This window comes from Drosophila guanche, unplaced genomic scaffold, assembly GCF_900245975.1.
Source record: "Drosophila guanche unplaced genomic scaffold, DGUA_6, whole genome shotgun sequence".
Classification (NCBI taxonomy): domain Eukaryota; kingdom Metazoa; phylum Arthropoda; class Insecta; order Diptera; family Drosophilidae; genus Drosophila; species Drosophila guanche.
The window spans coordinates 1,218,445-1,229,611 of record NW_022995754.1 but is presented as its reverse complement, the minus strand read 5'-3'; the positions used below and the strand labels follow the sequence as shown (position 1 = coordinate 1,229,611).

At 50.5% G+C, this 11,167-nt stretch overlaps 2 protein-coding genes across 2 annotated transcripts; one reads left to right on the top strand and one right to left on the bottom strand.

The window, feature by feature from the left end:
- Nucleotides 1-6,424: 6,424 nt before the first annotated feature.
- LOC117589246 (lysozyme D) lies at nucleotides 6,425-7,366 on the top strand. The gene is made up of 2 exons (XM_034281017.1): nucleotides 6,425-6,671; nucleotides 6,740-7,366. Exons 1-2 carry the CDS (start codon nucleotides 6,652-6,654, stop codon nucleotides 7,227-7,229), a joined length of 510 nt encoding a protein of 169 aa, XP_034136908.1. The 5' UTR covers nucleotides 6,425-6,651; the 3' UTR covers nucleotides 7,230-7,366.
- LOC117589245 (tryptophan 5-hydroxylase 1) lies at nucleotides 7,337-9,551 on the bottom strand. Its single transcript, XM_034281016.1, has 7 exons — nucleotides 8,992-9,551; nucleotides 8,747-8,912; nucleotides 8,625-8,675; nucleotides 8,289-8,570; nucleotides 8,104-8,230; nucleotides 7,812-8,044; nucleotides 7,337-7,741 (listed from the first exon to the last, which is right to left on the bottom strand). Exons 1-7 carry the CDS (start codon nucleotides 9,509-9,511, stop codon nucleotides 7,447-7,449), a joined length of 1,674 nt encoding a protein of 557 aa, XP_034136907.1. The 5' UTR covers nucleotides 9,512-9,551; the 3' UTR covers nucleotides 7,337-7,446.
- Between the last annotated feature and the right edge of the window lie 1,616 nt (nucleotides 9,552-11,167).

Genomic DNA, 11,167 nt, shown 5'->3' with positions numbered 1-11,167 from the left:
GGCGATGCTCTAGTCTCAGCTGCATGCCTGGAAAATAATTTAAGCGCAAATGTCCAGAGCCAGGAATCTGCGCCCGTGCTGCAGATTGATTTATGCATCCTCGGCAGCCTCGAACATTCCACATTGCGTCGCGTGGAGGTTTCTTTTGCCTGCCTCATGGCATGTTCTCTCTTTCACTCTCTTCTCTTCTCTCTCTCTCTGTCTCCTGCCTTAAGGCTGCCTTCTCCCGGTTGCCTCTGCAGTCTCTGCCTCTTTTCTCGCTTCTCCATTTCGATTGCCGCATCGTTTGCCATCGCCTCTGCTCCACCCCTTGGTCTATGTGCATATAGTGGCTGTGCGTTGCCTACTTTTAGGCGGCCTGCCATTCATTTTCATTTACTCGGCACTCAGTCCTCGTCATCGTCATCGTCGTCGTCTCTTTTGGCGCCTACTGCCTCTGCCTCTTGGTCTCTGCTCTTGCACCCAACCAGCCCTTCTCCTTCTCCTGCTGCCTTCTCCGTCGCCTTATCGTTTGGGGGGGGGGGGGGGGGCTTTTTTTGGTATATAACGCGCCGGACGCACCAACGGCTGCCACTGAGAGGCGGAGCCAAAGTTGTGGAGAAAGTTGCCACACGAAAAGTGGCAAGAAGGAGGCCGCAGTAGGCAAAGGATTAGGTGCAGAAGCCCTTCCACGAGGCATCTTCTCGGGGTTGCTTGGAGGATTGTGTGCCATTAATTATGACATGGACATGCGTTTGGTTCAATCAATCAATCTGCAAATCAGATAAAAGTATTATTTACGTAGAAGAAGGAAAGCAAACAGCACGGAGCAGAATCCTTCGTGTTGTTAGTGGGGAAAAATGTCTCTTAAAGAGGTGATTGAAGAGCAGGCGGAAGGCCCCACATCCTCTATGCTTTATCCTAGACAGGACAAAAGCGGCAGAGCGAATAATGCAAAAATATATCCATTTTTTTGTTTTGCTGAGAAATGCCAAACGAGAAATGTCCAAAATAGAAAAATGTTTTAGCGGAAATTTGATTTTAAAAAGCGTTTTGCCAAGCAATGCAAATAAATGAGATTATGCGATGCCCCAAAAAGCGCAGGACACACAGGACATACTCACACATGTGTCCAGCTCTGAGCTCTGAGCTCTGAGCTCGATGCCTTTTGCCATTTGCCACAACGCTTGGGGCAAGTGAGGCATTAAAAAATGCAAAATTATATATCAAAGCAGCCAGAAAAAGGAACTCTCGATGCTGCACAGAGCCAAAGGATGGATGCTGCAGGAGGAGGGAGTGAGCGAGAGAGAGGGGGTGAGGTAGGGAGGGGTAGAGCGATGCATGTCACATGAAATTATTATATCCCTGCCACACATCGCCGCTCAGGACATTGAAAATATTCACAACGTGATCCGGCTGCCAAGTGGCTGGCACTCACTCCACTCCATGTCCCCATATCCTTGGCCAGGACGTTGCAGGACAGGACGATGCCAGCAGCACGACGATACAGCATACAGGATTGACAGAGCCAAAAGCCTTGGCTATGCCATGCAAACAAAATAAAATACCAACACGAAGCACGACAAAAAATGCGAAATTTTGTTAGAAAATTGCAAAAAATTACACATCCTCCTCGTATTTTGGTTGGGCAGCAAACAAGGGAATATGTGGGGGAAAGCAGGGGGGATGGGCCAGCGGGAAAAGCAGCCAAAGTGGCAGAGGAGGAGCAGTGCTCTGGCCGAGGTCAGGTCATGTCACAAAGGACACAACGGCGGGGCATGGAGTGCTTATGGTAATGCACGGCGCTGGCCCCTAGACTGGCTCTGCCTCTGCCTCTGCCACTGCCACTGCCACTCGCAATGATGCATCGACCAGCGGGAGGGCCACATGGCGTATGCTTGATTTTGTATTGCATGAAATATAAAAGAAAAAGAGCTAACTCCAGCCAGCGAAAAGTCCACGGAAATTGACTAGGAAACCTCCCCAGTGGCACCTGCCCTGTACCTGCAGTGGCATCTGCTCTTTTGAATCCTTTATAAGCCAATACCTTGACTGAGAGTCCTCCTCCTTCTCCTTGTGCTTCTCTTGCCGCTGGCAGCCTTAAGTGCTTGCGGGAAGACACTTTTCTGCCCACACCCTGCCACTTCTTGACATTGCTGTGGCTACACCCAGCAATTAGTGTCCTGCAATCCTCTGGCTATTGTTGTACAGTGTCCGCACAGTTGTCCGTTCGTGTCCGCAAGTGTCCTTCTTGGTGCTAATAAAAACATCTTAATAAATCAAACTTGCAGCAGAAGCTCTAGAGAGAGAGAGAGAGAGGGGGAAAGGGAAGGGGAGGGCGATGACTACCCATCGAGTGGGTGTAGAATTTAGATGCTCTTCTCCGCTCTGCACATGCCATAATCAGGGGGACAGCAGACAATACGCGTTGCCATACCTCAAGTTCATATTTCAAATCGCGCGGTTCCACTTCACCCTCATGCCTCCCCCTTAGGCCAAGCCCAACTCCTCGTGTCTGCAGTTTTTTTTAGCAAGGGGTGGACCCAGGTGGAGCAGCAGCATTGGAGGCAGCAACCCCTTTGCGTAGCACACAGAAACACTTATCGCATTCAACATCATTTGCATGCGAAGCTTTGGAGAGCGAAACAAATAAAATCAAGAAAATAAATTAGAGGAAAAATAACAAAACAAAAACAAAAACAAAAACAAGAGCATACAAATAAAGAAAATCCAAACGGAAATGTTTGCCTAACAAAAAACCCAAAGGGGGGAGCCAAGTCCGATCCCCCAAGCAAATATGCGGCAGAATCCACCTCGTGGCCAGAAATCGTAGTTGATTTTTTGCAATCTGCAGTTTTCTGGTGTCCTTTGTGTAGGACGTGGACGTGGACGAGGACGAGGATGAGAATGAGAACTCGGACTCGAGTCGATGGTGGACTTGCCATCAGGCAACGTCAGCGGCAGCGAGGAGTTGGAATCCCTTTCTAGTCGCAGTCGTCTGTCTGCGGATCTGCGCTGCGACTGCAGCAGCAGGAACAACAACAGTCAGTGCCTGTCTGGACACGTAGTACTCCTGCTCCCAGACTCTACTCCCACTCTACTTCCACTCTTCTCCCATGTCCATGTCCATGTCGTCGTCACCTCGCGACGCATTCGTGGCACTCGCGTTTAATCAGCGGAGGCTGAGTCCATCCACGACTCCATCTCTGCTCTCTCTCCCTCTCTCTCCGTCTGCAACTTTGGATTTTGGCCATCATCATTTATTGTTAGTGGCTGTGGCCAAAAATACAGTCTGCTGGCTGCTGCTACTCGATGCTTCTGCTGTTGTTTAGATTTCTTTCTGCCAGAATCCTACTCCTCCGCTGCTGGTTGCCCAACCGTTTCAATATTTGCATGTGCCTTCCCATCCGTCCTCGTGGAATATTTGCCTGGGTATTGGGAATTATTTCCTGCTGCTGCTGCTGCTGCGGTTCCATCATATATCATCTGCAGAGGAACACCTTGCCGGACCTTGCCCCTGCCTCAGTGCTCCTCCTCCGCCGCGCTTCGATTTAAGCTTCAAGTACTTCCTGGCGCTCTCCTTTCCCCCCTCCCCCTCGCACCGTCTCTCAGTTTTTATGCATTTTCATTATTTTCAATTTCCATTTTGTTGTTCGCCAATTTATTAAGCGATTTTCGTTATTTCGTTAGCCTTTCCCTTACCCTTTCCCTTACCTCTTGCTCCTGTTTTTTTGTGTCGATTTTGTCTGGATTTTCCATTTGGTTTTCAATTTGCATTTAAGCTGCTCCGCTCCTCCGGTCCTCCGCTCTTGGGGCTCCTCTGCTGCTAATCTTTAAGGCATCCTTTCAATTATCCTTTGGCCCCATCAAGTCTCACATTTCACACAAGCAACAAGTGGCAGGCAGGGCGGGGCAGGGGCAGGGGCAGCACTTCTGTGGCTCTTTGAGTCTTGCAAATCTCAGCCAGAAGTGCAGCAAATATGCAGCCAGTAAATGCAGAGAAATTCCCACAAGACCCCAGGACTGGACAGGACCCAACTACAAGCTACAACTCCAACTCTGCCCGACTCGAAGGCAAGGACCAGTCGAAAGCCAAGGACCTCCCCTTGGCACACAATTAACCGACGAGACCTTGTCCCCACGCCTCAGCTCTGCCCTTCCTCTGCCCCTCGCTTTGTGTGCGACTGACTTGTGCTGCCTTCTTGAGTGCCCCAAGCTGTGGCAGGAGGTGGCCATTTTTCAGACTGGACACTTGAATGAACATTTAGCCCCTGCCCTGCTCCCTGCTCCCTGCTCCTCCTGCTGCCGCTGCTTTTGACCACAATTGTGTGTCAAGGCCGTCGTCTGGCTGCTGGCTGCTGGCTGCCACTTCCTGCTCCAAGACGATGCCAAATGATGAGAACGATAACGTCTCCATTGCCAGAGAGCCTCTGAGTGTGTGTGTGCTCCCTGCGAGTGTGAATGAGAGCTGAAGCTTCGTTTTGTGAATGAAAGGAAGCAAGGAGCAGCCAGCAGCAGCTGCTCAACTCATGGGGGAATATGGAGAAGGAGCAGCAGCAGCAGCAGGAGCACAAGTCTGTTCTGGCAGCCAGTCTTCAGTGTATGAGTAGAAGGAGCAACAGCAGCGTGTGGCACTTGCCCAGGAAGTGTTTTGTGCCACACACACACACACACAGCCAGAGAGAGGGAGCGTAGAATGAGGCGACAAATCAGTGCCCCGTCCTCATGCCATTCTCTGGCTTCTTATTGTCGACATTCTTGGGGAATACCTTTTGGCAGCTCAGACTTGTCTGCACCCCGAGTCCTTTGTGGCCCTGTGCTGCTGTCTGTATCTTTGCTGTTTGTTTGTGCGTTTGTTTGCTTGTTGTTTGCCCTTAACGTTCCGTGCGACTCCAGAAAATTGTGTGAAATTTGTTTTTCTTTCCTCACACAGACAGAGAAGACCTTTACCGCCCCTTGGGGCTGGCTGTGGCTGGGCTCTTGGACTGTGTTTAAGATTCTGTGGCTGTGGTTTGTGCAAATAATCTTGTTTTACACCGCACCCCGATCCGCACCTTACAGGGTTTACGTTTACGTATCCTGCCTGTCGAGTGGACTTTTGGCTGCCCCCGAGACTTGTGCATAATTTATGTGGGAATTTCTGTGTGTGGCATGTGGCAAAAGTATCTCTCTCTCTCTCTCTGTCTGCTGTTGCTTAAGAATTTTCTCAGCATGGACTCTTGTCTCTGTTTGCCTGCCCTGTCCCTCTGTGGCTGCAAAGTCAATTACAGTTGGCTGGTGAGGCTTTCCATTCAGTTAACAAATTAAATGGTTTCCATGCGGTGCGGCAGATAAATTGTTGATTGGGCATTCAATTTGCTCTGTGTTACTTCGATTGTTTGTGCCTCTTGGAAAGGTGAGACGAAGGTGGACAAGGAATTAACTCAAGTGCCAGATGGGTATCCTTGTTAAATGTGGAAAATGTGTGGGAAATGTGAACCGATATGTGGGTGGGTCTTTTGTCCAGGGATTGCATTTTATTTGCTTTATTTTTGTCTAGCGCTTGTCTTTTCTTGTGTGAAAGTACTTTCCCAGCCGTCTGTTGAGTGCATTGAAAAAGAGCTTCGACAAAAGCTCTTTCCTTACTTGTAGCTTTGCCAAAGTTCAGCTTTATTTTGTTCCATTTCAAAGCGCTTTCCAGCAGTGTTGAACACCAGGGAAAACAAGAAGCTTTTCTGTGTGTTATAACTGTTATACAAGGCTAGTGACGAAAGCCAAACAGAGCGAATCAGTCATCAGGTGGGAGACTTTTCCAGCTAAACGACAGAGAAGACCCCTCCCTCACTGTACACATGATCATAGAAGGAAAACAAACAGAAACTTATTCTCCATAATCTAACAAGTGGATTCAGAAACCAAAACAAAACCACACAAAGTATTTACCAAAAAAAAAGTGTCTGGTTGTGAGATCTCTGCCTGAGATAAGAGCAACGAAGAATAACTTTTTTATTCGTAATCGTAATCTAGGGCTGTCCACACGGACCTGGTACATGGGGCAGAGCTGAACCTGAGCCATACCCAAACAGCATGGGTAATCTCTGGGCACTGAACACTCATACAGTGCGCAGGGGAAAGGGATGGGGAAGGGGAAGGGGAAGGGGAATGGACATGGGAATGAGGAATTATGGTTCCAAAGTTCAGACAAGAGCGACGGGCAAACATTACGTAGTTTCCAAGCGATTCAGAGACGCCGTCAAAAGTGATACATAAAATTGTGATCGATAAGCAGGGAGCTGGCTCTTATCACTAGAGAGAGAGAGAGAGACAGCACCTCCAATGAACTGCAGACACATAAAAAGTATTCTAATCTCATGGACTCTCATGGAGGAATGGCTGCTGAACACAAACATTTTTGGAAGTGCAGCCTTATCGCTGGTCGAATGTTGAAGGCGATCCGAGGCGATCGCGTCGTTCAGTTGATTTCTGGCAACGACAGAGAACAGTCGCAGCGGATCACGGGAACAACTTTAACGGCAGAGCTAGAGTCGGGTGCACGTGTGCTCGAAGCATAGAAACTAGCAAAATAAAACAGCAGATTTCTCCCGACTTGAACTGAACCCTGATAAGGCAGTGGCAGAGGCAGAGCCACTGCTCTCAAGTGAAAAAAGAAAACAGCAAAAAACTGAACCCAAGATGATTTCACACACAGTGAGGTGCGTACCTTTGGCTGTGTGCCTGCCCTGCACACTTCTCCTGACTAATCCCCAACTCCTTTTTGTAGGGTCTTCAAGATGATGTACATTGTGGCGGGCATTCTCATCAGCAATGCGGAAATCTGCGACACGGTGGACCGCATACAAATCGCGCCACGCGTTGACCTCAAGCCGGAGTGGGAGCAGCGTGCACTCGGCTCGGGCGGCGCCTCCTCGGGTTCAAGATCACGCTCACATTCGCGCAGCAACTCGGGCTCGGGCTCGAGCTCGGGCTCGGGCTCGGGCGAGGAGTCGGGAGAGCGCAAGCGACGCTGCCGCCGCGTGAGTGTCAGCGGATTGGCCGGCGGTGTGGTGCGTGGCGTGACGTCGCAGGTGACGAAGCGCGTCGGACACCGCTTCGGGTGGCTGTCGGACGTGCGGCTGATACTGCAGCAGTGGCGCCAGCTGGCGCTCAGCTTCAACCTGTGGACAATCCCGAACTTTGTGGTCGAGTGTGTGACCAGCTACATGAGCAAAAAGCTGCTCATCAACAGCGACTGTGATATGATCTACAAGTAGGATTGAAGTGGATTCAAGTGGGAGTAGCATTCCTCGTGTAATTTATTAATAAGTGCCTTTTAGATTTACATTTTAGTTGTTAGAATTTACTGTAAGAGTTGGCTAAATAAACAACAATTAGTTTATAGACAAAGAGACATTCATATAGATTATATTTTCGATTGTATTGTAGTTGCGTTGGTCCCAAATATTCCGTATCCTTCTGCTGTTCCTTCCCTTAGTTCTCCTCTGCCGTGGAGTTGTCCGAGTTGTCGGGACTGCTGGCCTTGCTGCCAGCTGCTGCCCCGCCACGCACATTGAGGCTGTTGTGCAGCATGTTGGCTATGCACTCCACATCCAGATTGTCATCGGTGGCCGAGATCTTGCGCAGCGCGGAGCAGACAATGCTCAGATCACCCTTGAGTTCGCTCACCACTGCCGTGATCTTCTGGGCGTTGGACAGCACCTCCACGCTCATGGTATAGGGATTGTAGCGCACACCAAACGGACGTTGAATGCTGTCAGCAAAGGCTCTGAAGGGGGGAAGGGAAGAACACAACAACTCTCTAGGGGGGAAACAACTTAGATTGAGGAGACGCTCACCTCATCTGCTCCTTGGCTTCCTCGAACGAGTCCGTGTAGTAGTAGGCATTCTGATAGGAGGTGATGATGCACTCCTCCTTGCACGTCAATTCCGGGTCGAACTTCTTGATCTTGGGTCCCGCGGTGATGGCATGCTGCAGCTCCGCCACAGAGCTCAAGAGACCTGCACCATACACCTTGAAGCTGCTGTCCGCCTGCTTGCACAGCCCAAATTCCACCGTGAAGAAGTAGAGCTGAGAAAAGAGAACCGTAAGGAATGGCAGGAAAGGGGAAGCACTCGCCAAGTACCCACCGTTGCCAGCTTCTCAATATCTGCATCACTCGCGCCCAGCGAGGCCAAGCCAATCTCCTGCGAGAACTGAGCAAAACTCGAATTGGCCAGCAGCGGCATGTGCCCCAACAGCTCGTGGCAGCAGTCGCTGCAGCAGAAAACTTACTAGAGAAGAACCCCAAGGGCAGAGCAGTGGCAAAACTCACGGTTCGGGTGTGTAGAATGGATCTGAGGAGTGCCGAATGTACTGCGTGCAGTGAAAGATGCGAAAGGCGAGGCCCGAGAGGAAGTCCCGCGGCGACAGATACCCAGCGACGGGTCGCAGCTGAAAGCCCGTCTTGCGCTTGAGGTAAACACTCACATCCTGCAGCTGGGGCACATTGTCCTCGCGGTAGCCACAGTACTTGACCAGCTCCGGCCAGTTCTCCATGTACTCCGGCACCGCGTGCAACACGTAGAGGCGATGCAGCTCAAGGAAAACGGTGCCCCTGCCGGGAAAACTTGAGGCCAAGCCACAGGGCAAATGCAATTGAAAAACTTACCAAGTTTTCACCTCTTCAGGTGTGTACTGCACGCGTGGAATGGGATTGCCGCTGCGGAGGGGGGGGAGAAGCAGCCATAAAGTGGAGAGTTGCAGGGGCAAGGGCACGGGCTTGAAACTTACTGCTTGAAATTGTTGGCTATGGCCGAGAACTGTTCGCGTCGCTTGCGGTACACGGGATCCTTGAAGCCCGGATGGTCGGCATCCAAATCGGAGCCATACATGAGCACATTCTGGGCCTTGTCCAGGTCGGAGATCTTGCGCGGAAACCACACCATGTCCCCGAAATCTGCATAGGACCACAGACCTCAGGGTTAACTTTTGTGGCAACGATCCGCGGGATGCCCGATGCCCGGAGCTAGACTCACCAAAACTGGAGCAAGCGGAGAGCGACGGGGCTCGCGACATGTGACTGGCATTCACGGACGTATAACTGACGGATGCCACCTCCCGATTGAGCATCTTCACCACCTGATCGAGGCGACGGGGATCGCACTCGACGTCCACGAGCACATCCGCCTGATTGGTGGCCATCTCCAGCGGCGACAGCTCCAGGTGCAGCACATTGATGCCCAGCTCCTGGAAGACCTGCAGGGCACGCGCCAGATTTCCCACCTGATTGCGAAGTGTGAAAATGATGGAAATGCGTTCGCCAGGCGAGTGCTGACGCGAGGAATCCACGGGGCCACCGATGGCCAAGCGCGGCGGCTTGTCGCTGGGAGCCGATGCGTGACGCGAGAGATTTGCATGCCCCTTGGATGCAGCAGCAGCCGAGGAGGAGGATTCCTTTTTGATTTGATGCAATGGACTGCCCTGCTTGACGGCCCACTCCTGCTCGCCGCTCCTGTAGAGCCACAGGCCCAGGAGACTCTTCCCTGAAGCACTCATCCAGACACTGACACACACTGCACTTCGAAGGGGAGAATCTTAACACGGGGCACACGCGTCGGATGCGCAACACTGCGAACAACTGCAAGATCCTGCGACTGTGTCGGCGCTTTTATAGGCAGCCAGCAGGAACCAGGAAGGTGGCATGCCACACATACGCATGGATATATATACATATTCAATTGTATTCATTAAGAGTGTGCGTGTGGCAGGGGCTGGCAGAGAGATAAATTTGTTGAAGACTACACAAGAGGCAAGAGGCAGCAGGCCCCACCTCCTTGTCTGATTGGCCAAATCATCGTTGAATCAGGCCAAAGCCTCAACGCATGACGTCACGATACACTGCCAGCAAGGTATTTGCACTTTGGGGTGCAGCTTGCACTGTGAAAATGTGGCAGGGTATGACATTGGGAGTCTGTCCCTTTGTTTCACTTTCTAATCAGCAGCAACAATTGTGAAAGTTTGCAAATGGGGCAGGGATACAGCTAAGGGTTGCGGGTGAATCCTGCGCTTGACTTTCTAAATGCTGAATTTATGCGGGTGTCAGCAGTGGCATAACTAACTCAGCCCGAACTCCAAGCAAACTCCAACTCTTGCTAGCAAAAATCAATACAGAAAAAGATTCTAAAAGTGAAGAACGGTCAAAGGATGTTTCCACCCACGTGGCAGGAACCACTTGATGCTTTCGTGTCGCCACCGCAGCAGCAGCAGCAGCAGCAGCAGCAAGTTTGCAGAGTCAATAATAGATCCAACGAGTAAATGGCAATTTCTTTTCCGTTTCTTTTGCGCCATTGTTTGCGCTTCGAGAAGAGCAAATAGAAGACGGCGGGGGACCTCTTGGGGCTACTTGACTATTAAAATATGCGAAAGCAAAGGCGAATGGCGGAGTCTTTAGAGTGGCACAGCCGCCCCACATGCCACAGAATGGGTATCGGAATGGGTGGCGGCTGTCCTTGGGCTCATCAGCTGAAACGATAAACTTAATGGCTGCTGGCTAACTGATTGACCGACAAACGAGATGCTGTCCGGCCACAGTTGGAGCGGGGAATGATAGGGAACACACTTTATTTGTTCACCAGAGCTCTGCACAAGCGTTTGATGGATTTATGGTGGCAACAACAGGCAACAGAGCCTCAAAGGATACATGGCTTCAGCACACAGATACCCTCTTGCCCTGGCCCATTCCCCTTGGCAATCTGCTAAAAAGGCAGCAGACAGAAACGGAGACGGAAACGGAGACGGAGACTGAGAGACTGGAGTCGAGGTCACGATGAATGGCACTTGTTAATTTCCTTGATTTTTCGGCATAATTAAGTTACAGCAACTAAACTCGCAAGGGGAATACAATTTTGGATTCGAATATAAGCCGCACAATGGGTGGAAATAAACAACATTTAATTCATAGATTCATTGGGTTCGGCTTTCGAGGCTGCAGCCCCTGCTGATCATTTTAAGGAGGCATCTTTGAGGCTTTGACAGCAGAATGTTTATTCAATAAAGTCAGTCAATGTTTTCATGTGTGTTTGGGGGATTATTGCAGCAGTCTTTGATTATTCTCTCACAAATTGTGGAAGAATGAAGGGAAAAATGATGAAATACATGCGGAAACTTCCACCAAAGTAGCTTTTGGGGGACGGTTGCTAGATGTCTTGTGGA